We start from the raw sequence: 24,434 nt of genomic DNA on the forward strand, positions 1-24,434 counted from the left end.
TAATTAGGAGAAGAAAACTTTGCAAGGTTACATGAAAATAAAATGTACTAATAGTATTTAAACTTACTTTATATTCATCCTATATTATAGGGTTTGGTTAAAGCATCATTTTTCATAGCAGATTTTTGCCTTATTTATCGTGCATGCATTGGCAATGAAACTTACGGCAGGGTCAGTACAGGATTTGTGCATCAGCTGCTTTATGTTTGAATATTTATGGATTATATTACACAGTCTTGTCCCAAGATATACAGGACTTTGTGGGAACCTTTGTAGGGTCAATCACCTAGTTTTTATTCAAGTTCTGAGCAGATCTGGAAAGAATATCACTAGGGCTTTCTAATGCTTAGTGTCTTGACAACAAGTCAGTGACACGCCCCTGCAACAAAGCAGGACTGCAGCCTCCTGGCCTGCAGCTGGCAGAGAGTCACCAACTGATCAAGCGAAATGATCCTCTGCTCAGCACTGGGGAGACACAGTTGGAGTGCTGGCTCCCAGGGCTCCCAGTACAGGAGAGTCGTGGACAATAGAGATGTGGAGTTCCACATCTGCCAGTCTCTGGCAGAAGGTTATATCCTTCACTGCGGGATTGGAATAGGGCGAGCAGGAACATCCTCTGAGGGCGATGTGACATGAATACCACAGCAGTCCAAGCAGGTTCACTCAAGAAAGGATCAACTATTACTGATGCATTTAAGGAAGAAGTAACAAGCAGAGATTAACATTGCCTTTTAACTCTTTAATCTCCCTTTTGCCAGTCAGGCTTTACTTTCCTATTTGCACATCAGTAATTGTCTATTCGCATTGTCAGTGTAAAAAAAATGCTCAGGTCATCCAGAAGTACTTCTTTATGACCAGTTTAATGACTGTTCTATATGATCTACATCAGTTCTATTCTGTCTAGTTCGGCAGTCATTGTCCCCAAAAAGTTACTTTAAAAGTGCAACTGAGTTTAAAAAGAAAGAAAAAAAAATCTGAGATACGGAATTCCAGAATCAAATTTCCTTATAGAATCTCCATACCACTCCCCATACATTGTGCCATAGTCTTCAACTGCACAGAAATCAATACCTGTGCGTGGTGGGAATGCACATCCTTTTGTGAGTGTCCTCCATCAAAGTCATCACATCTGGCACTGAGATTTTTATTCTGTTTGTGTCAACTGAGATACTGGTCACATCTGTCTGGTGCCTTTTAAACACAAGAGGAAGTTCTGTTGGCAGTATAATAATGTTTTAAGCATTCAGTGTGAGTGATAATATAATATGTATGGATGTACATAAATATATATGTGACAGTTTGCTTATCCATGAACACAGATTAATTTTCAAGATCATTACATTAATGCTGAAGTGGTTTAGTTTTTAATACCAGAATGTTTTAGGGGTCTCTGTTTCTGCAAAATTTAGTTAGCTTTATATACAGAGGAAACTATAATATCTTATTTTGGTTTGTACTTCCATATACTGCTGCATACTCCTATGTCCCTGATTTATAACTAAGCTTTGGAACAGGATGTCTTTGGAGGCTGTGGAATTGCCATCACAGTAAGATGGGAACAAACTTCTTGGGAACATTTCAGTATAGTCACTGTACTTACATGGCAGGAGGCAAACTCTTTTCGTTCCTTCTAGACCAACTTTTCCAATATTCCTAGGAAAAAAGCTCAAAAACCAAAGTATTTTTTTTGTATGTAGCTATTTGGGAAAACTGAATGCCCTCACTTCCTCTAGCAGTGATGTCACATAAGATGTGCTAGAGTTGTTGGCTGGCATAACTGTTTTAACAATAAAGGAGCTCAACTAAAATGTGCTGTTCTAGAGACTTATATCTGTGTTTGCATACCAATTTTCAAGTTACTACTACTTGTGGCTGCCATGGGGTGTGTTCAAGGTTTGGCATTTGCTTTGGTCACTGTATCTAATTTCTCTATCAAGCTATTTCCTCAACACCCAGCAAAGATCCACAGTTTTGTTATTAGAAATCTTAGCTTTCTGTACTGTATTTACTGAGAGAGATAACTCTTTGTTTTTCAGAACTTCCATATGGCTGGGAGAAAATTGATGATCCCATTTATGGCACTTATTATGTTGAGTAAGTTCCCAAGTTCAATATTAAGTTACTATTAATATGTCATAACCTAATAGTAGTATCCTCTGCAATGCTTAATCTGGCAAGGAATGGGTACAATTACTTGACATATTAAACTAAGGGTATACCAGGAATTCTCAGTCATCAATGCAGCTCATGTGTCCAAATACATCCAATGTGTCTCAAATCAGTGACTCAAGCATTCAGTCATTCTCCAGGGTCTGGTTTCATGGTACTATTCCAGCTGATACTTGTACAAAGATCATATTCATTAAAGAAATGTTGCATTTTCTATGTGAGCTTTGAATATCCAGTGAAGTAGAAACCTTGTTAATCAATGAACAAAACAAATCCTAATCATTTTAGCTCAGTTAAGATCCGTATCTGGGTAGTCCTTCCTTGCTGCAAATCAGGTGTTTATACTGTTTGTACCAGAAGGTGGATTATTTATATGATGCATATAAAATTTTAGGGATATTGTGTTTTATTTTGTATTTAAAAGTGCAGCTGAAACAAAGACAAGATAAATTCTGTTTTCATAGCATAATCCCTGCATTCATTTTTTCAGATTTTTAGTCATGAAACAAGAAAAAAAACTTATTCCTCTATGCAAAGGGTAACAGAAGGCTTTTGTTCAAGGTAATAATAGAACCTGGCCAGTTCATGCATAGAATAAGTAAATCTGAGAGTTGAATTTCTCTGCTTTTTACCTTAACACAGTGAATGAGTCTCATGCAAAGTGACTCTGGAATCAGAATCGTGATACCTGTCCCAACTGGTCAGCCCAAGCCAGTTTAGTCAGCCCAGATTCAAGCAAAAAGATAAGTTTTGAAGTCCCTATGTAATACCATTAAATTACTCCCTCTCATTCTGCCCAAGTTCTTTTATGATGTCCCCAAGTGCGTAAGGGCTGGAGTTCTCGTATCTCTTTGTACTTAATCTCCCTGAAGATTTCTGCATGTGCAATTATGCAGCTGCTGAGTGTAAGTAAGTCTTCTGTCCCATTGGGTTTAGTGTATTTTGGTGAGTAACAGGTGTTGTGTGATTTCTGTGCATTAATCACTTGCCGAGACCCCACTTGGTTGTTAGCATGACCCAAGGTATTCTGGTACTGGGGAGGCTCACACTTCAGAGTCAGAAAAGGAACAAGTATTTATCTCCATTTCATGTCCAACCACAGGTAAACAGACATAAGGAACCAGGCCCAGATGTTATCATGCAATTACATACTTTAGGGCTGTTACTGACAAATTTATTAATCCTACCACAGATAAGATTTGTGGATACAGCAAACCCACTGCAGTCTCAAAGGTTTTTAGAAGTAAAATAGATGTTCACGGGATGGCATTAAAACTGCAGCTGCACTAAATTCATATGGAGTTTTATAGACAGTAAAACATAGCTGCACTTTAATTTGCTGTCTGAGCTCAATAAGTTTGAAACAGAGATTGCTTTCCATTTTTCCTGCTAAAACGTAACAGTCACACCTTTTTTATTAACAGTATTCAACAGATGAGTTCATTTTTAACTAGATAAAATCAGATTACAATAAACTCTCTTAATTATGTCATAAAACAGGGTAAATCATGAAAAGCAAGGTTATGAATTTCCACGCATTCAGGTCCAGTCCAAGTTTACAGGCAGGCCTACAAAACTGTCAGTGAAGGAAGGGCTTGTAATCTGCTCACTGATTCTTGTTTGTGAGGATGAGCAGTGAGACAGACAGGCTCTGTTTCACCTTACGAGAAGCAGCCACTCTCAGCTTAAATATTCTGAGACCAGAGGCAAAGCTAAAAAAAAACCAAAAACCAACAAAACAAAATAAATAAAGAAAAACCTCTTGCTAGTGAAGTTAATAAAGACTAATCACAATGTATTTGCAAATTCTGTTAAGAAAAAGGGTCTCTAATATAACTTCCTCTCTTAATCATGCATGAATGTAGGTGTGAGACCTTACTATAATTTTGATTTGCCTTGATATGCAGGTCCAGACTTCGTTTGTAAGGAGTAGACATTTGACATAAATAAGTGTTTGCTGTATGTTTGCTCACTTTCATGCAATCTGGTCCTAATTTATAAACTAAGAACTAGCAACACTTAGCTGTGCAGGGCTATGGAGAGAAAGTAGTTATTAGAGTGCACTGGGTCTTTCAGTATTCTAATTGCCAAAAGATTGTTTCTCTCTTTAAGGATGATTAACTAAAACACAGAGCTCAATTTCCAGACATGGTCTGCTTAATTGAACAGCTAAATTAGCCATACAGGTAGTTATTCTGGAAAAATATACCTCCTTGACTTAAAATTCCTGAAAATGCTCTGTTACTACTCAAATAGAAAAGGTTATTTCAGGTCTTTTTGTCATTATAAAGTATTATTAACTGCAAAGTGTGAATGTAAAGAGGAGCTAGGCACTAACAAGTTATACATTAGAATGTCCATCTTTTAGGCATCCTGATTCTTTGTTGGGTTATAGGCAACAATTCCAAAAGCTGTAGTCGCAAACTACCAAAAAAACCCATACATTAAAGCAGGTAAGAAAAGGAGATAGGTTAAACTCCTTCTGCTGGTGCACATGCTTAGACCTACTTCCATTTTGTCAGGGCTCAGCACCTTGGCCATGAATTAAAGTCTGCAAACTAGGGACTCTTGCCCATAAATCTCCTAAGGATGTGTTTCAGTAGTCTTAAGCACATCTAATGTGAACCTCCATCACAAAACCAACTTAGTCTGGCCACAGTGACTCATGACATGTCTTATAGGCTGGCTGGTGCTAACAGTACCTCCTCATAACACAGGGATAGTATTTTGACCTCACAAGTAAATGCAACCCCAAAGTAAATCCTACCTTTGAGGGTTTGTCCCCACTTAAGATATGGTGAGCTAACAGAGGACAGCAGTACCAGCTACCCCTTCTTTTCTGCAGAGGGAAATTCAGGGTTGAGAGGACTAGAAAGCAAACAAAAGGCTGAATGATTCTTCTGCACTAGGAGAAATTAGCTGGATTAGGCTTTGGATTAGTCATTCAGATTTAATATACATTATATAAAGTAAGGGAAGAAAACTGAGGTTAGAATTGTTCACTGAATTAGACACTATGAGAAATGAGCAATACATTTTGGGCTACTATCCAAAATCTGTTTTAACCTCAAAAGCACTTATTTGTAACCATCTCTAAAACTCACATTTGGCTTGTCTTACTAAGGCCTAGGTTAGTAATATCTATTTTGTATGATGTTGAAGTAGCTAGATGAAAGGCTAGAAGTCCTTTCAAGAGAACTACTTAGCTTAATAATTTCTTTCTCAAGTAAACTCATCAGGAGCTATTTTTCTGATTTAGCCATGAAGCTTTATAGAACTTAAAATTGCATAAAAGGGACATGTTTTATGTATCATCAGTCTGGGAGCATAATCCATTATTACTGACTGATAAAAATGACTGATCATCAGAATAATTTTCTTTTCTTTGGATTCTCTTTGACACAATATTTAATGCAGTTTTTTGAATTTCACATTGTCCTTTTGAAACTGCATACTACCACAAAACAGTCAAAATATGGGAATAAATTGAAGCTAAAAATTATTAAGAGTGCACAAACAACTTGAGGTGTTTCAAGTAACTCTGTTAGTCTTCTTATCTGATCTGATAGGACAAAGTGTCATTTTCAAGATAGCTGTTATCAAAGACATTTCTGTTAAGTGGACCAAACTCTACCTAGAAACTGTAGATAGGCAGTAGAAAACAGATTCTAGCTGTGATATCAGTGCCACAGTAACTATTGTTCCTTGAGCAATGGGCACATTGTATGTTAGCTAAAATTCCATCCTTTTTTCTATCACAGAACCACATATAAATTGGAACTTAGGTCTGTGAGAGCCCTCCTGCAGCACTGAGATGTGCCCTGCAATTAAAACATGACACTAAACATAGTTCAAGATTCTAAATGAAGATCTGGACTGTCATCTTGGATACCCATTACATCTGCAGAATATGACACAAAAGCCATGGGAAACCCAGGCTCTTCTGGGTGACCGATGAAGAACAGGGCAGGATACTTTAGAGCCTCTAAATAAGATATGATCTCTATGCTGTAGCAACCCTGGTTTTAACCTTATCAAATGCTAACATAAAACAAGGTAGATATTGTACCCTGTATCTCCTACTGGAAGCTGTTTTGCAACTTCCCATTTCTCCTTGTGAGAAGACAGATTTCAAGTCTGAAATCCTGACATCTTTAATACATTCTAGTATTTACATCCAAATGTATTCATAGAATGCATTTATATATCAGAATTAATTCTGCTCGAATAAAAAGCTAAAACTTCTTTGATCTTCTGCCATAGAAGACTCTCTTTCACTAGTCTTCCTGTAAAACCTTTCCTATAAATTCATTTTATTTGATCATGGGTGGTTATAACTTTATGTAGTATTTCACCTGATAGTTATCACTGTCTTGGGTAATGGCAAGAGTAGTATTTCCTTTACAGTATGGAAATACATCACATGATAGGTGGCAGCATGAAACGTACTTTTTTCATGCTTATGTTAGTAGTTCATGATTACCTTCTTTAATGCGTGTAAGTCTTGTCTTTCTCTATTTTTACCTAGGAAAGTTTGTCTCTGTTCCATCATAAGTTTCAAGGTTTGCAATAGACTAAGGTGCTGAAGACCCTGACAATTAATAGAAATGACAAGTAAAAATCTAGGAAAGGAAAGTCTACCATCTTAAACATCCTGTTTTGAAGAAGGAAAGGGACTTTGTCTGCAGCATAGATTAAAATTTACAAGAAAACTATTAATCAAAATTTTAGAGTACAAAAGTAAGTTAGCAGCCACTTGAATGACTTACAGCCATTAAAGTAGCAACTTTAGGAATTATCACATTTGTCTCATTAAATCAAATATTCTTTTACATGACTGGAAGTCTTTTCATTGCATTAACCCTGGCCACTAAATCCTATTTAGCAAGTGTATTGCAATCCCATAGGACTTGCTGCCTTTCCTCTACCTCACTTCCTAATGACAATTCCACTTACTTTCTCTGAAGCACTGGTAGGATCAGAATCCCAGGGAACTTGAAAAGTGCTTAATGTGGCACAAAAGGTCATTTCAATGAAAATTGAAGGTATTCAACCCTTTTAGAATCTTAGCATTTCAAAAGTTCCCAGGTCACCTTTCCAAGTGCTTAAAGCCCATGATTGGGATTAGATTTTCAGAACTCAATAGACAGTAGCCCACTGAGAACAAATAAGCACGTTTGAAAGCCTGCCCTTCTGTACAAATGTATTTACTTCCCTGTAAGAATGTTTGAAGCACAAGCCCCATTTCTTAGTTGTGATCCTATCTTTCAGATTTGTTCCATGCAGCCTACTAAATTGTTTTGCCTTCAGACAACGTGTGAAGTGTATCCCAAGACAGGATTGTAGGACTGCTCAGTGACTGATAAAATGTGTGCTTTAGAGAATTAAAATCAAGGATATGATAAGATGTATGTAATTAAGATAGTAGTTCTAAACAAAATACAGAAAAATAGTGGTGTAATGACAGAGATGTACTTATTGATCTATAGTAGGAAATGCAAAACTTCAAGAAAAAATGTGTACCCTAACTTTTCTTATATTTCATATACTGATCTATATAGTTCTAATCTACCATCTGACTTAGTTTCTGCATCCAATTTTTTCTGTACAACTGAGCAAACATACACCACAGTATTAGAAAGGAATAATCTTCAGTTTATTTTCTATGCTAGATTTATTTCTAAGTTGCTATCATAGGAGCACTCTGTGTTCTAGGCTTTTCCTTTGCTGTAAGTGATGGAATAATTTCACTTAAAGCTAATCAATAATAATGCACAAAACTGGTTCGGAGCCTTTGAATCATGCACAGAACAGTGCTCATGCTGAAGACATGAAAAACTGTTGCTGTAGCATGCTTCAGCAGTACTGCTGTTTAATATGTTGTCCCACTGATCAAAACCATTTGTCTGTAGCAGAATTGGGCATATTGAAATGATAGGACACTGCTCAGTGCTGTTCATTATGCGGCACAGATTGTCCCCAGCAAAACTGTGTGGAGTAGAAGGGACGTGCTCAGGCCCGTTGGGGGTTCATAACGGTTCGCTCTCTGACCGCACACACCTTAGTCACACACATTATTTCCTCCCTTTCCCCAAGTGAACCCATTTTTTAATCAAAACCAAATTTTTTCCAGCCACATAAATAGAAGAACTCAATTTGAAAACCCTGTCCTAGAAGCAAAAAGGAAGCTACAGCAGCATAACATGCCCAACGCAGAACTTGGAACAAAGCCTATGCAGGCCCAAGGTTTCCGAGGTACAGTACTGTGTTATTCATCTTAGTTAAGATGAAAGTTCCTGCTCTCCTGGGTATGTGACAATGGTTTTGTCATAGTCTGATTAGAAGAGTAGTGTTGCCAATTCTCACAATGTTATCACCTATATCCTAACAATTTTCTCCCTTAAATGTCTGACTTCCAATAGTTGCAGGACTCATGAGCCACCTAAAATGCCTAAGCTTCAGAGGTGCAGAGAAAAGTCAGAAAAGTTGAATCTAGTGTTTCCTAAAGGCTGAGAAACTGAAAGTACAATAAGAGCCCTAAAGTAATTTTCTAAATAAAATCATAAATTCTGTCCCTGGGAATGTACTCTCTCTTGAGCACTTGTTGAGGTTGGCAACACTGAAATAATTAATTGTACTTTCTGTAAATTACTCTTAATTGATGTTTGGTATGTTTCTAAGCTAGCTCATCTAGCAAGCATCAATTAAGTTAAAAGCCTCAAGCACAGTGTTATAGGAGTTTACAAGAATACAGCCACTTAGTAACGTAAAAATTAATGTGCTTAAAATGAGCTGTGTAACCGGCAAACAGTATTGGTAGAGACGAATGAGCTTTAAATGTGAGGCTATAGCCAGAGAATGAGGCTTGTTCTCCTTTGCGACAGTAGAAAGCTCCTCATCAACCTTACCTAGACCCAAATTTGCCCGCCTGCGCCTCGCCCTCAGGAGGTCCCGCAGCGTGAATGACCTGTCCCAGTGGCGGCGCGACCCCGCCGGGACGCGCAGGCTGTACGGTACGTGCTCCGCTGCCACCAGCCCAGCCCCACCGCTGCGGCCGCAGCCGGAGCAGCTCAATTCACAACCTTCACACCTTCCTCCAACCCTTCCTCACCACGTGCAGCATGGGAGAGGAGCATGGGGAGCCCCCCACCACCCACACTACACCAAGGCACGCGGAGAGGGGACACGAAGGTTGCACAGAAGTTGTGTGTGTCACTTGTTGGATGCCAGAACCCCTGTGTGTCTGCAGGGAAAAGCTCACCTAATGTTTAGCTCTTCTTGGTAACAAATGGAATGAGATGTTCACAGGGGATATTTTCCTCGTTGTGGTTGGAAGGGAAATTGTGGAGAATGTATTACTTTGTAGACAAAGCAGAATTTATGGGTTAGGAAAGAGGTTTTTAAATTACCTCACAGATCATTTTTATTGTTGTAATTATTTTAGTGACACAATATCCACTTCTAAATGTATTTCTAATATGAAAGAATATTTATAACTCCCCATTTATGGCTGGTCTGCCATAGATAAGAAAGATGTTTTAAGTTTTGTATTAATACAAGAACTCACAAGTATTTTTCCTGGAATGCCTGCACCCTTTGTTTTCTTGCTTTTCATACACCGTCACTTTCTGTCAGCTGTCCCTTCTGTGCTGTGATTAGATCAGAACTTTTGTCTTTCTTGTTTGTGTTGACTGATGTAGAAAAACCACTCTTCACCCGTGATGCATCACAGCTGAAAGGGACTTTCCTCAGCACAACTCTTAAGAAAAGCAACATGGGGTTTGGATTTACCATCATTGGTGGGGACGAGCCGGATGAGTTTCTCCAGGTGAAGAGTGTTATTCCTGATGGGCCTGCAGCACAAGATGGGAAAATGGAAACAGGTAATTAAGAAGGTTCCTCCATTCTTTTATATGAGAAGTAGAATAAGAAATATATTTCTGAGTCTCACTGTTTCCATGAATGCATTTTCCATATGACTTTCTGTGTTAATATGTAGAAAAGGTAAGTTTCTCAGTAAAACTTCCTTGTAATTTTCCTTTCCAATAAATGCCAAGTAGCTTATTTTTCTCATTTCATGGTATTTTAAGGGAGAAAAGATGTCTGCATTCTCCTACATAAAAATGGCATATGATGTTCTGTGGTTTCTAGACTGTTTACTTAAGTGGAGTCTGGAAAGAAAAAAGACAGGCAAAGAGAGCACAGACTACTAAGTGCAAATTTATTTCTTCAGAGAGGATATTGTTGCACAATAATCTGTTGAGTCTGATCGAAAATTGTTGTCTTTATAACCATAAAAATAAGAGTTTTCAATGTGGCATATTGACACATAGGCATTTGTGTCCTATTAATAAAGAATCTGTGAGAACTAACAAAAGAAAAGAAACCTCCTCTGAGGAGATATAAAGCTACTTGGAAGATCTGGACCACCACTGGGAATATTTTCGTGTCCACAGATTAATAAAGATTGCAAACCACTGTCTGAAAGGTTTGTAGGGTCATGTCAGGTCCGTGTATGAATTAAACTCTTTTGGAGGAAGATGAAGTCAGTTTCCAAGCGAGCTGATATCTTCTGAGGGAGAAGACAATCAGAGAATAATAGAATAATTTCAGTTGGAAGGGACTTCCAGTCACTAACCTCCTCCTTAAAACAGGGCTAACCTTGTGGTTGGATCAGGGCTTCATTCACGAGACTTGAGAAAATGTTATATGACATAGATTCCACAGCCTCTGTGGGCTCCTGTCCCAGTACTTTACCATTCTCAGGGTGAAGATATTTTTCCCAGAGAACCTGTGGATGCCCCATCCCTGGAAGTGTTCAAGGCCAGGTTGGATGAGGCCCTGAGCAATCTGGTCTAGTGGGCGACATCCCTGCCCATGGTGATGGGGTAGGAACTAGATGATCTAGAAGGTCCCTCTCAACCCAAACCATTCTATGGTTCTATGATTTTTGTTCTTTAGATCCAGTTGGGCTTTCAACTGGATGAGCTTGTTACTAGCGACTGAAATCCTGTGTTTGTGCAGCTCTGTCACTCTGTACCATTTCTGGAAATTTCCTTTCATCCTTCTTTTATCATAGTAAGTGAGTGTTCTGGTCTATCATATGTCAGAATAAATCACTCTGAACTCTAGTTTATTCTGTAGGACTTTCCAGGACCTGACAAGTAGGAAGTGTGAAGGTTGTGAAAATGAGTATTTAAAAAAAAAAAATATATATATATATACTTCAAGTGTTATTTTATAGCTGGCATGATGTTTCTAATGCCAAAAAGATAAACAGAAAATTTATATGAAGAAGTAAAGTGTAAGAAAGAAGTAGAATATAGGTTGTTTGCCTTGGTTTTGTGAAAAACAGCTTTTTTTAATTCTCATTTCTTGTTGCCATTTTAATTTAATGCAATTTGGTTCCCAAAGACAAAATTTATTAAATTAGCTGATTAAGATTATACAAAAAAATTCCTGAAGTTCAGAAGATTTCAGTAATGTGAAATTCATTTTTCCCTGATATTTTCACGTTACCTAATACATGGCATGAGTGCTTTTCCTTGTTTGTCGTGGTTTAGCATTCTCAGGTGCAGCACTCAAATATACTTACTTGTTAATCCTTCTGAAGTGTGGGCTGGTTATTGGTGAACCTGTTCTTATGGAGTTCTTTTCTCTGGAAAGCAGTTATCCTTGCAAATTACTTAATTTTTTATCTTAAAATTGGATATAGATTTCATAATACTATTGATGATGATTATTGTAGACATGAATGAGAATAAATAGGAAAAGGGTGCTTTAAAATGTATAGAAATAACATTGATTTTTTTTTCTGAGATTACTAATTCAACTATATTAAGAATGCAAAACAGAAATGTAAATTCAAATACATAATCAGTCTATAATTATGTAATCCCCAAACATACAAAATTACATCTCAGAACAAATTTTGGTCTCAAATGTCTTTATTGTTAGGACTGAGAGAGTTCTGATGTAAAGTAACTGGAAAATCTCAGGCTAATGATTGTGGCATCTAAAATAGATATCAACACTTGAAGTAATCTCTAAATATGATAATGGTAAACTGAAACAATATGTTTAAGGTCAGAATGTTTATAAAGGCACTACTGTTCAGTAAAGTGCTTTTATTTCCTGATATCCAATCCTTTTACACTTCTTAAAGTAGGATTTCTCTTCCTATGCAGCCATTTTACAATATAATCAACTGATGGTATGAAAACCTCCCAGGTTCCATCAATTGCCTTTTGTTCATAAAGCTGTTAAGATATAACTTTGAAAACTATTTGAAATTACATATGTTCCTTTTTGTTTGTTAGGTAGGTATCACTGGATGATGACTAGAGCTTTTATAATAGATTTTATTTATTCTTTTGACACAAACTGTGTGCTGTTGTTTAATTTATGTGCACTCCAGCTATGATCAGAGTCATAGAAAGCTTTGATTAATGATCAAAACATACTGTGGCAGTAGGGCATCACAGTAGATGGGGACAGTGACAATGATCTGTGAAGCAACCTGAGTAAGGGATAACCACAGGTGGTGGTGCACCCAGCTCTAATATGATTTTGGATCCTGTTCCTTGCAAGGCTGATACTATTCTTTGACCAAGTGGTTATAAAAATCTTCATGCTTCAGAGCTGCATCAGATTTTGGAAGAAAAAAGAAAGAAAAGCTACAATCTCTTTCATCTTACCTGCTCTTGGCCACAGGCTGAAGACACCATTACTGTACTTCAAGCTAATTGTTAAAACACAAGCTTATAGGAAACTACCATTGTAACTTTGGTTTACTTCTCCACCCAAAATCTAATGTAGGAGTCTGATACAAATGCTATTCAAAGATCGAGTCTGTGTAAGAAACTGTCACCCTCTAATGTGATCATAACAAAGTGAGTTGACCTGCAGGTTTCAAAACAAAACAATTCTGGACTTCATCCTTTGGAACATAGAATCATAGAGTCACAGAATGGTTTGGGTTGGGAAGGGCCTTCAAGACCATCCCATTCCACCCCCTGTACCATAAACAGGTACACCTTCCACTAGACCAAGTGGAATTCCGGCATGTTGACCACACCACACAGCTTGGTGTCATCAGAAACTTGTTGAAGGAGCACTCAATCCCAGGGTGCAAGTCACCAACAACGATGTTAAATGGTGCCTATCCCAGTACTGACCCCTGAGGAACACTACTGAGAGCTTGGAAGCCTCTGGAAACATGGAAGCATCTGCCTGACAGTGACTAGGCATTGCTGTGATGCTATGAAACAATAAAGCAACGAGTGCACAGGAGATATCTGAGGTCCTGACGATCTCTCAGCACCACTTGGTGCCCACTGCTGGGCACTAAGAGATATTTATATTTGTCCTAGCCCCGCAATAAACCTCACAAGCAGACTTAGAGGAACCACGTCTCAGTGGATGAGTCAAAACCAAAGAAAATTGCATTCCTGATCCCATTTGCCAGATGTTTCAGAATTCGTAAGGGCTCTTATGCCCTCATGTAAATCTGGCATCTGTGAGCTAATGGCTGTTAATAATACTGCAAATGCCTTTCTAGGACATGTTTTAGTATTTGGAGCTCAATCAAGCTGCTGGATACGAACATTACACTCCACAGCATCTACATCTACCTCAGGACAGCCTAGGAGCTGATACCACAGTCTTTTCCGGGAGGTTATGTTGCTTTGTCTTGTCTGAAGCTTCACGCAGCTGAAATACTGTCTGTATTTAAGAGGCCCCTGCATCCCATTAAAATGCTGAGTTAACATCACTGGTAAAAGACTGCATCTACACGAGAAGATTTTTATACAGTGAGTGCTTTTGAATGACTGCTGTTCTAAGGCAAACAAAGATTTAGGCCTATGGCTGAATCAGATAAAAGCTCAAGCTGCAAAGGCAAAAACTTTTCTACAGTTCTCAAGGTTATTCAGTGGAACTGGATAACTGAAACACTCCCATATAATCAAGCTCGGGGAAAGATTCTCACTCTGCATTTCAGCAAACTCCATTTCCTTTGGTGAAAATTTCCAGGAAACAGCTCAAAGACATGATGCACAAGTGGTTAAATAATGGAGTCTGGTGATGACCCTTCTGACTGATGAAGAGCTGTGGTGATTGCATGATGAACTTTCCAGAAACATATATATATTTATATCTACATATATAGATAGATATCTGTGATGAAATGTCATAGCTCAACAGTGTGAATCAATAGTGTGAATCAAGAAAGGGAAACATTCTTTCTTTCTTCTGCCAGGCCAGCTTTAAGATGCTAAATCATCTGTAAACAATGCAGACTCTGGCTTTTTTAGGTGTTATTCTTTCAGGAATGGTAGTTTTACTATGTTAGGTATCTATTCTAGAGATAGAAATTCATAAATTAAAGATAAGGTTCAGCTAACAGATACAGATGTCTACAAGGCAGATGCCTACACCTGCCATATAAGTAGGCCTCTACCACTTTTGCATGATTGTAATAGGATGAAGCCTAGAGACTAGAAATCTGGAGTCTAGAGATTGGTCCCACATCTACAACTGAGAATTTCTAATACACCTTAGAAATCTCCAAAGGGAATGAGCCAGCTGTTAAAAATGCCTGAAGGAATGATCTATGGCCTAGCTGCTATCCTTGGACCTACTGTCAAGACCCATAACAAGCTTGTGCGTATGATGAATTTTTCAAGAAGCTGAGGTTACTTTAAATGTAAGCAAATTGGAGAACCCACATTTGTTGATGTACGAAGTCATAAATGTTGCTATTTAGCTGAATAAGAGCAAAACCAAAGCCGTTACCAGGTAGTTGACCCTACAGTGTTACTTAGCTTAGGGAATAATTATCTAGTTTCATTAATGCATGTTTTTCACAATGAAGCTAATATCTTACAACCTCTATAAGGAGTACTCAAGACAGACGGAATTGGGGACATCTGCAAAAGGATATGGTTTTACAAGTTCAAACAGATCCTTAATCCTGTTCCCTGTTTATCCATCGTCAGTTCGTATGAACAAACCACCTAATGTCAGATCAGACACGAAGTAAGCAGTGCAGTTTCAGCAACAGAAACAATGAACTATGTATGCATAAAGAATGCCTTCAAAAAAGGAAATATGTTAAAATAAAGTCTGGGTTTTGGTAGTCATCTGGGAATATGAATACTATCAGAATATCACTAAAGGACTCAGTGTATCATGACCACTCATGACTGTACCTATCTTCTTTTTCAAACAGATCATGTCTCTCTCACATGCTATCGGTCAAAATCCATCTCATAATATTCTTTTACAACGTTCCATTCCCTTGGTAGCCAGCTGTTTACCACAGCTACCACCTCAAGAGGTTCCCTGATCAGGAACTTGATAAAGAACTAGTCACACATGTATGTAGGGCTTCACTGCCACAGTACCAGAAGCTGGCTGAAATTTAATTATTTCACCCACCTGACACCACCTCATCCAGTGGCTCCAGGAAGACTGGCCTCAGAAAACCAAGGCAGGGTGTTGGAACATGACAGACTGTGCTCTATATTTGCGACAGGTTCAACCAAAACCTACTCTTCCTTTCACCAGTGGTACTGGTTATGTTTTCTTTTTGTGAGCCAAACCAGAGGTAACTATTTCCTAAAACCACAGCCTGGTTTTTGAGTATGAGTCTTCTTTCATTTCATAATTTATTTTGGCTTTTCAAGGAGTACAAGGCATCCCACTTCATTTAATCCACTCTATGTGTCTCACCATAAAACTGTCACGTGTCATATAACTAATGCCAAAACTCTTCAAGAGGTGTACAGTTAAGATAAACCCTGTTTTAAGAAATTATCAGTGTTGCTAGTCCTCACAATTTTATCCTGAATCTCTGTGTAACCAGAATTCTTTAAAGGACAATTCTTAATTATTTTTTTTGTTTTTTAAAAGGGACTAAATGTAAATCTTCAATTTCATAGGCTAAAAGTTTATATTTCTCTGTCACAGAGGAAAGTGCTGAAGTATGACCACATTATATTTAAGAGGTTTCAAGTATAAAACAAAATAAAAAATGCCAGTTTTACTATTTATTCGATATCAAGTATTAAGACACTTTAGCTAGGGAAAGTGATATGACTAGTGGTTTTAAATGTTTGATGATGACAGTTAAACTAATACTTGCATCTTAGAAGTATTAATAGCAGTTAAAAACTTGGTGACAGAAAAAGATTATTTTTCAATCTGCCTTTCTTTCATATTTTAAAGTAGGCAATTCATTGAACTCTGCATGTAAATAGAAAAGCCAGGAGATAGCACTTAGGTTTCTAGAAATTTTTAGTGCTGCTATTACTTTTTTCTAAGATTAATTTGCCATTATTTTTTTTGTGTTTCTATGGCTTTCAGATAAAATGAACTAGTTACAGTGGTCACAGTAATATCTGTAAATTTCTCTTTGTGTTAACCAAAGGACTGGAAAAGGTGCTTACTTTTGTCACAAAGTTACTGAATTGTAATCTCCATGAGGTTCCTATTTTAGTGTTTTCTTCATATTTTAGTACTTATGATATGTTGTTAGGTATTCACCAAATGATAACCAGGATAGAGATGAACCTACACTAAGAAAAAGGTATCTCTATTTTGTATACCACACACTTAGTGTCTGCATCTGAGGTCTTTATGTGCATCTTGTCAAACTTTTTTGGTTGGCTGGTGTGATATTCAATATCCTTGTGTTCTCCCTGAGTTGCAGAAAATCCATGTGTCACTATCTGTTCTGCCTGAAATGGAGTTAGAGGTTGAGTTTGTGTCACCCATCTGAGCTACAGAGCATTCATTAAGCACTGCATACAAATAGACATTCCTCGAGGTACAAAGACAGCTACTAAATGATTTTCGCCCTGTCATTTGGCTATTCCCTTGAAGTCTTCAATTAAAATTATTTATACAAACAGAAACAGCAATTGCAGTAGAGCATCTAAGCTGGATCTCAAAATGCTTCTGAAAATAGACAATATGTTCATTAAGCCATGGGAACAATTACAAAAAAATTCTTAGGAACTTCTTGTCTTCACATCGTATGTCTCGCTTCATGAGATGATTCTGTTAGTACTAAGGTACTTAGTGATCTCTGACTCCATATCTTGGGGTTTAGCCCTAAAGTTTGTCATAATATAGAAACTTTGTGAATCTTCTGTCTCAAGTTTTAGGCTTAGTGTCTTAATTCAAGGCAATTCAAAGCAGAACATTAAAGAAGATAGATAGGGAGGAAAAGGTTGCCTCCTGCAGGTAACTGTGACTACCAATACTTGGGTCCAATTCTGTTGCATAAACATGGGTGTCCAGAGTCATTAAAAGTTCCAGGGATCCCACCCAGCCTCCTCCTGCCCTTCCAGGCAGCAGTCTCTTGTAAGTCCTGTGTGGTGCCTGAAAGTTGCATATGAATATCTCAAACGCCCAAGGCTGTTGTAAATTACATTAGACACCTGTTTGAACAACCTCTTTCCTCCTTCAACAAGGAGTGCATTAACAGACTCCTTTGTTTTTCCTTATCATCTGTTGCAGGAAACAATGATTGATTAATTACTATAATAATAGCACTTTTCTTTTTTGACAGTTTTAAGGATATTTGTTTCCCCTAACCTAATTCAAAGCTCACATTTGTTGTTTTATGAATACCTAAAAGAAACTACAAAACCCCTTAATTTTCTCTCATTTAACTATTCCAACAATAGTATTATAAGAGGTCAGATGGTTGAGTTCAGCTATGTACTGGGGATTATGAAGTCATTTTCATCTCCAGCACTTATAATATTTTGCTTCCATATATTATTGGCACCCATAAAGAATATACCAATATTAGGAGTGAATAATATGTGTAACTTGTTTTCTTTCCTATAGTGACTTTTCTTCAGAAGACTCATTTTCCAGTTAATACACAGAAATGCAGGAGGAATTTGAAAAGAACAGCAATCTTTTATTTTACTTTGATAAAATCCATATTGATACATAGGAGGCAAATCATACTATGCATGGTTTGTGGCACTTATTTAATTTTGAAAGAAATTTACATTTTTTGACACTATATTTTGATCTATGTTTATCAATCCCAAGAATGATAATGTGTTCTTGTTTCTTGAAGTAGTAAAATATTGGACACATAAAGAGTTGAAGTTCTAGGTTATGTAAGTGTGTTGCATTAGTCTTCTGCAGGAGAGAGTGTATGAGCAGGTCTGCCTATATGTGGTAAGTTTTTTCTAGTGTTTAAACCGTTAGAGAAACTCTTCTAGCACCAACTACAGGAAGCTGAACATATTTGATTAGTGATGGCTGAGGTCTGAACATGTCCAGGTCTAGTGGTTAAGGGCGCGGCGCTGTCACTGCCGACACCCGGGTTCGATTCCCGGTCAGGGCCACTCCCGGGCAGGTGGGGCTCGTTAGCCCTTAAAGGCAACCCACCTACATCCTAAGGACCTCGCTGCCACCGTCCAAGCTCGCTTGGCCCCGGCAGATGAACCTTAGGATTAAAGGGTGGGCTCAGTTCCGCGCACACTGTGTCTCACCTAAAAAATCCAATGCGCAGGCTGGAAGGTGTAAAGACCTTCCCCGGATCTTCGCTCGCGAAGACTGGCCATTATTATTATTATATAACAGTACAGCACTTACTACTGTCTTTTTATCCAACTGTTTCACCTTTGACCAGATTCTCACTGCATTTATGTTTTTATTTAACGCAGAAACCAGAGGTGAAGTAATTTGATGGGCAGAGAGGGCATAATGGAGATATGACCTATGCTAATATAAAATTTCTGTCTCTTAGGGACAAATACAACACAAATCATATACACAAGGCATACACACCGTGTTTAACCTGAGCTACCAGTCTCAGTCTCTGTAATATGAGTAAGTGGAGGTCTTCTGGTGCTCAAAAGTGCCATATCTTTAGCAGAAAATGAGATCATACAGAAATCAAAAAATACGGTGAAGTAAAATGTGAAAGAGCAAAGGTTAAAAAGCAGAGAGAAAATTTGGACACAAACTATCCAAGTGCATGTAGTCTCACATTCCTATTAAGTCAGGGTCTGACTGCATGGGAAAAATGGCCACAAAGGCCAAAATCATAGAAAAGGATACTAAAACTATGTCATACATATTGCAATATGCAACATACAAAGGCAGAAGAAATGTTAAATGATTTATTCTACCTACTCTCACATACCAATAAACCTTTATCCAATTTTAGTGTTCATATTGTCATACAAACTTGATTTATGTGTGACAAGTCTAGGAAGCCCATAAAATTTTTCTTTGATCTGAACTCCATCATAAGAAATCTGCAGATTCTGCTATTAGCATATTTAACATTGGCCAGGAGATGATAAATATATTGCCATAATCCTCACATTTATTAGGACAGTTTTTGTAAGTTTTCAAGTTGCCCCTTTAGTCAGCACTGTGCAGTGAACTCAGTGGCTGCCAAAAATGCTGCAGTTGCAGAAATAACTTTTCTTCTATCACATGTAATTAAAATCTGTCTCTTGTGATTTGGCTATTTGTATGAACGGACAAAAAATGCACATTGAAAATAAGTCATCATCTCATGTACTATTTCATAGTTATAAATAACGTCATCTTGTTTCTTAAGCATAATGATCTGTGAGGTCAGACAGAGTTTCTTACTATATAAAGAGCTGACAGAGACAGTGAGAATTTCATATTGCATAATGAAATTAATCAAGAACTGTCCCTTTCAATATCATTAGCCATGCCACCTTTAACTTTCTTTTGTTTTGGCATATAGGGCTTTATTTTACTATTCAGTTATCCAAAAAGTAAACATTTAGCTGAGTTTCAGAATTTTATTTTCATTTTGTATTAAAAAATATATAGATAAAGAGTGCTTATTCGCCTCTACCTCCACTTTTGTGCAACCAAATACAATCTGTATCTATATTAAAATCTAATACTTCAGAAATTCAGCTTTTTGTTTGCCTTTTACTATTTTTTGAGAACAAATTTTAGAGGTGAAATTCATAGCCAATTTTAAATCTTTCAAAAATTAAGAATAAATTAATTAGTGATTTCTAAGATACAATTTCTGCTCTATAATTAGAATAGGAAATATCTCTCTTGACAGTTAGCAAGTGTTTTACTTGAATAAATTTGTCAACATACCTGTATCTGAATTTCTCCATTGAAAAGGAGAAATAGTCATTTTAGAAATTTGTAAAGTCCAAGAATTATTGCAGGTAGCACCTTCCATCATAACTGCTAAAAATTTTAGTTCAATAATGTTAATTAATTAGTTAACTAATGGAGATCAGCTTAAGATATTAAGGCTAAATAGTGTGAAACTTCAGTTGTGCAGTATACATTAAAACAGAAATCTGTGTTTAATTGTATGTGGATCACGTTTTTTGTCACTGGTCTGAGTTTATCATTTGATGGGTGGCACAATGTAAAATTATCCAGAGTTGCATTAGAGATGAGGAAACATTTTCAGGCATATAAATCATATTCCAGGAGCTTTATGAACCTTTAACTAATGGGGGCTACAGAGACATTTCAGACAATTTTGTTGTAAGTTCACTTCTAAAGCATCTTTCACTGTCTCTTGCTGTAATCAGGGTATTAGCACAGATGCACCTCTTATCTGACCCTGTTTAGTTGCTCACATAGCCTTTGTAAGAAGAGCAAAGTTTATCCCAGCACTTATGCAACTGCCTCTTTGTAATTGATGACTCTGACATTTTAAAAAATGGCTTGCTTGCTTAAAGACCTGTAATGAAAATTTCTCAATGACATAAGGAGCACTTTTGGAACCAGGAGGCAGGTGTGGAGTGAATCCTGATGAAAAGTGAGAAGCCCCTGGAGAAATTCTTCCAGCCTTTTCTCTCTCTGCCCCACAAGAGTCTTCTCCCCTCCAGCAGTCACATAAGTGTGATATTGACTGTGAGTCAGTGGGTGTAGGTGGAGCTGGAGATGCTCTGCTGCTCCCATATGCTCTGTGCACGCAGCAGCAGGAGATGCCTGGGCAGCACTCGCTCCTCCTCATCCCCTCCTTCAGTAGGCACCAGAGGGAAGTGGTACCATGGTGGTGGAGTCAGGGTCCCCTAAATGCTACTCTGCCACCATGCCAAGATAAGTGAGGGTTGTGCACAGGAGGTGGGCAATTCTTGGTGTGTGGAGCTTGGATGTTTTGCCAGGTCTCAGCTATCCACCTCAGAAGGTGACTTGTGGTTGGAGGGAGGAGAAGAGGGTCTCATCTCCAGAGACTGGGTGCAGAACTGGGAGAAAACAGACTAGGATATGCTGGAGCTGAAGATGAGATAATTTGTTTTTGTTCTTCAGGCAGGGGAGAAAAGGCAGTAATTTTATGCTCAGAGATGGCTGGAGAGTGGGTGTTTCTGTGCATGTGTGAGCATGTAGGAGGCGGGAGGGGGAGGGCAAGGTACTAGGGGAAAGAAGAAAGGAGCTCTGCAAGAGGGGTCTGAGAGCAGTGATGTGAGTACAGATCTTTTAAACACTGGCAGTTTCACTCCTTTTGATGTATTGCTTTCTTCTTCAGCTCCAAATGGAAGTAAATTAAAATTCTTTGTATTAAGCTAATCTCTTCTGTGTTAAAATCAGCATCAATGTATGCAGTATTTACTGAAACTTTCTTTGCCATGCTGAGCATCACCTGTAGTAGTGCTGCGGAAAAGTCTGATAATATTGGACACCTTTTCTTGATAGGTTTGTTCCTTGAGAATTTATTCATAGGCTAATAGTGAGTCATGAAACATGTTGGATTATGCTGCTCTCTGTTATTTGCGATCTCTTCTGTTTCACTTTTATGTATGCAAAATAACAAGTCTCAATAAGCAGTTTATGATTACGGGCCTGAAATCACGTCTTTTAATCCTGTGAACCCCTCAGCTCTGAAGAAGCTGTCAGGGCTGAGGAGGGGTGGTGCCTGTAACATGGTGAAGGACTGAAAGAGCACAAAAAAAAAGTTGGGTTTTCTGCACTGGGGCAATTCCAAAAAAAACAGGCAGCAGAAAGAGGTGGGAAACTGGAAAATTAGGAATTTGAGGTAGTGATGAGAACCTGGCAGTGCTTTCATGTCTTGTAAGGGAGAAGTTCAGGTCATCGTTTAAAAAAACCATCATTGTATGGAAATATGTGGGGCTTCATTAATTATACTCCCATTACTATGATATTATTATTACTGGGATTATTCTCCTGACATTGGGCAGAACCTCAGCCAATGCACTCTGTATCCATCTTGTTTGATGGGGTCTGGTTGACTTTCTTCCACCAAAACCTCCAGAAAAGCCCACAAGGTAGACTGGTGGGGTCAGGCAGGTTGTCCTCAAGTATTCAGCCACGGCACAGACACTGCCTCCTGTCACTGGCTTCAGAAACCACATATGTATTTAACCTTGTTTAATCAGTGGGTTTGAGTGTAGATTCCTCTGCCAAATTCCACACAAAATTCATGCTATACTGCAGTGCTACACATGGTACCATAAAACCGGTCACATTTATGTGTTTATACTTTTAATATCATTTCAGAAAGGTGCTTTATTTTAGTGGGGAAGAGCTGTTCTAACAAAAATTAGAGAAGTCAAAAATACTATTGTCTTATCTTTGCTCATTTTCCAGGCAGGTCACAATGGCAGCATTATCACTCAGAGTTCAAAAAACCTTCCTTTTTTTGGCAGATTGCTTTTGACAATCTGTTTAGTCTGTCTTACTCCAATTATTTTCTGCATATCAGACAAGAGTATATTTTTTTAGGCCAAACTTCATTGCATCAAAAGGAAATGCCGTTGACTATTATATAAGAGATTCAAGTGTTTCTAGTGCAGTTCCTATTTATTGAAAAAATAGTTCTGAATTGTTTTGGGAAATAGGGATAATATTAAGAATTGTACTTGAGCAATTGTTCATATCAAAAATTCTACTCTAGCCAAGGTGCCAAGCTGATGGATTTTTATTTTAAACTGTACAGTATTGTAAATACTATCTTTCAGTAATCTTTTCAGTTCTGAATGCCGGATAATGAAAAAGAGCACCGTGAAGCCCCTCAGTGATATATCTGTAAAAATGTTGGTTATAATACAGATGTTATAATAGCAGATGTTAGCTTTTATATATTAGCTATTATTGGTTATAATAGCAGATATTGAATGTGTGTGATGAAGTATTTTTAGCTGTGTATGTCTGTGGGTAGGTGTGCTGAAGGTATATATCTCTATGTAAAAATATACATGTATATATGTGAATTTATATATAAAAAATAAACATGCAATTTAGTCCATTTCAGGAAAAAAAAATACAAATAAAAAGAAAAAAGAGGGAGTTCTTTCTAGGAGCTAGGAGATGTAGATGAATTATAATATTAATTCATTAAATCAAGTATTTTTACAGATGTATCATCAAGGGGCTCCATGGTGTTCTTGTACAGTGATCAACCTGGTCTCAGGGATATGGGATTTTGACTTTTCCATGGAGAAATATATCCACATTTAGATGTTAGGCTGATTTTGCATGTGTGTGTCAGAATCAGGAGCTAATTTTCTTCCAGTAAGAATTCCGTGTTGGACATGCTTTATCTTGGGTTGACAGAAAAAGCCAGGCTTTTCCTGGTTTGGATCTTCTACCAGATAAGTTGTGCAGGAGTTGCAGTGGCTATAGCAAGCAACATCGGGTTTTCTCTCTGTCATTCCAACTCTCTGTCTCTTTCTTTTTTTCTAATAACTGGAATGCAGCTGAGGGGAACAGCCAGATCAAGTATGAGAAAAAGGAGGGACTAGAACAAAGACCCTAAAGCAAAGGATAAAATATGAAGTGTAAACTTCATAAAAACTGTATCAAAATCTGTTTGCAGAATGCAAACATACCAAGTGAAGTGTAGACAACCTTTAATTGTTTTCCAAAAGATTACCCTAAATTTGGGGTATATAATACATATCATAAAAGACACTTGAAACAATCTCATAGAGTCAAGACTGGAAGGAAGTCAATGTGTTTAGTCAGTGCCTGACAGCCTTTCTGTGGCTATGCAAGCAGCCCTGTCCAGTTGACAAGCAGAGTGATGCATATTACCTGTACAGTATAATTGCATCAGCTTCAACAGACTGGAACAAGATTTTTACTCTTTCTTGCAGTGACAGCAAGTTCTTCTCCCAAATATTAAAAATTACATGAGATTTAACTTTTCTGTGACCTCTGGTGCAGTTTTTAGGGACAGGCTGAATATCAAACCTACTCATCAGAGTAATTTAACTGTCTTGTGCACTGCAGCCTTACTATTTGAT

The 24,434-nt window shown here is 37.7% G+C and overlaps 1 protein-coding gene across 16 annotated transcripts in view; it reads left to right on the top strand.

Moving 5' to 3' along the window:
- Positions 1–24,434, top strand: part of MAGI2 (membrane associated guanylate kinase, WW and PDZ domain containing 2) — a 719,386-nt gene that overhangs the window by 560,560 nt on the left and 134,392 nt on the right. For all 16 annotated transcript variants that reach the window (XM_050324405.1, XM_050324392.1, XM_050324403.1 and 13 more), the window contains 3 exons: positions 2,037–2,094; positions 8,303–8,424; positions 9,870–10,052. In XM_050324405.1, coding sequence (XP_050180362.1) covers positions 2,037–2,094; positions 8,303–8,424; positions 9,870–10,052 — 363 coding nt within the window. The remainder of the gene's footprint in view (positions 1–2,036; positions 2,095–8,302; positions 8,425–9,869; positions 10,053–24,434) is intronic.

The sequence above is a fragment of the Myiozetetes cayanensis genome, unplaced genomic scaffold, assembly GCF_022539395.1.
Source record: "Myiozetetes cayanensis isolate MyiCay16 unplaced genomic scaffold, myiCay2020 scf3, whole genome shotgun sequence".
Classification (NCBI taxonomy): domain Eukaryota; kingdom Metazoa; phylum Chordata; class Aves; order Passeriformes; family Tyrannidae; genus Myiozetetes; species Myiozetetes cayanensis.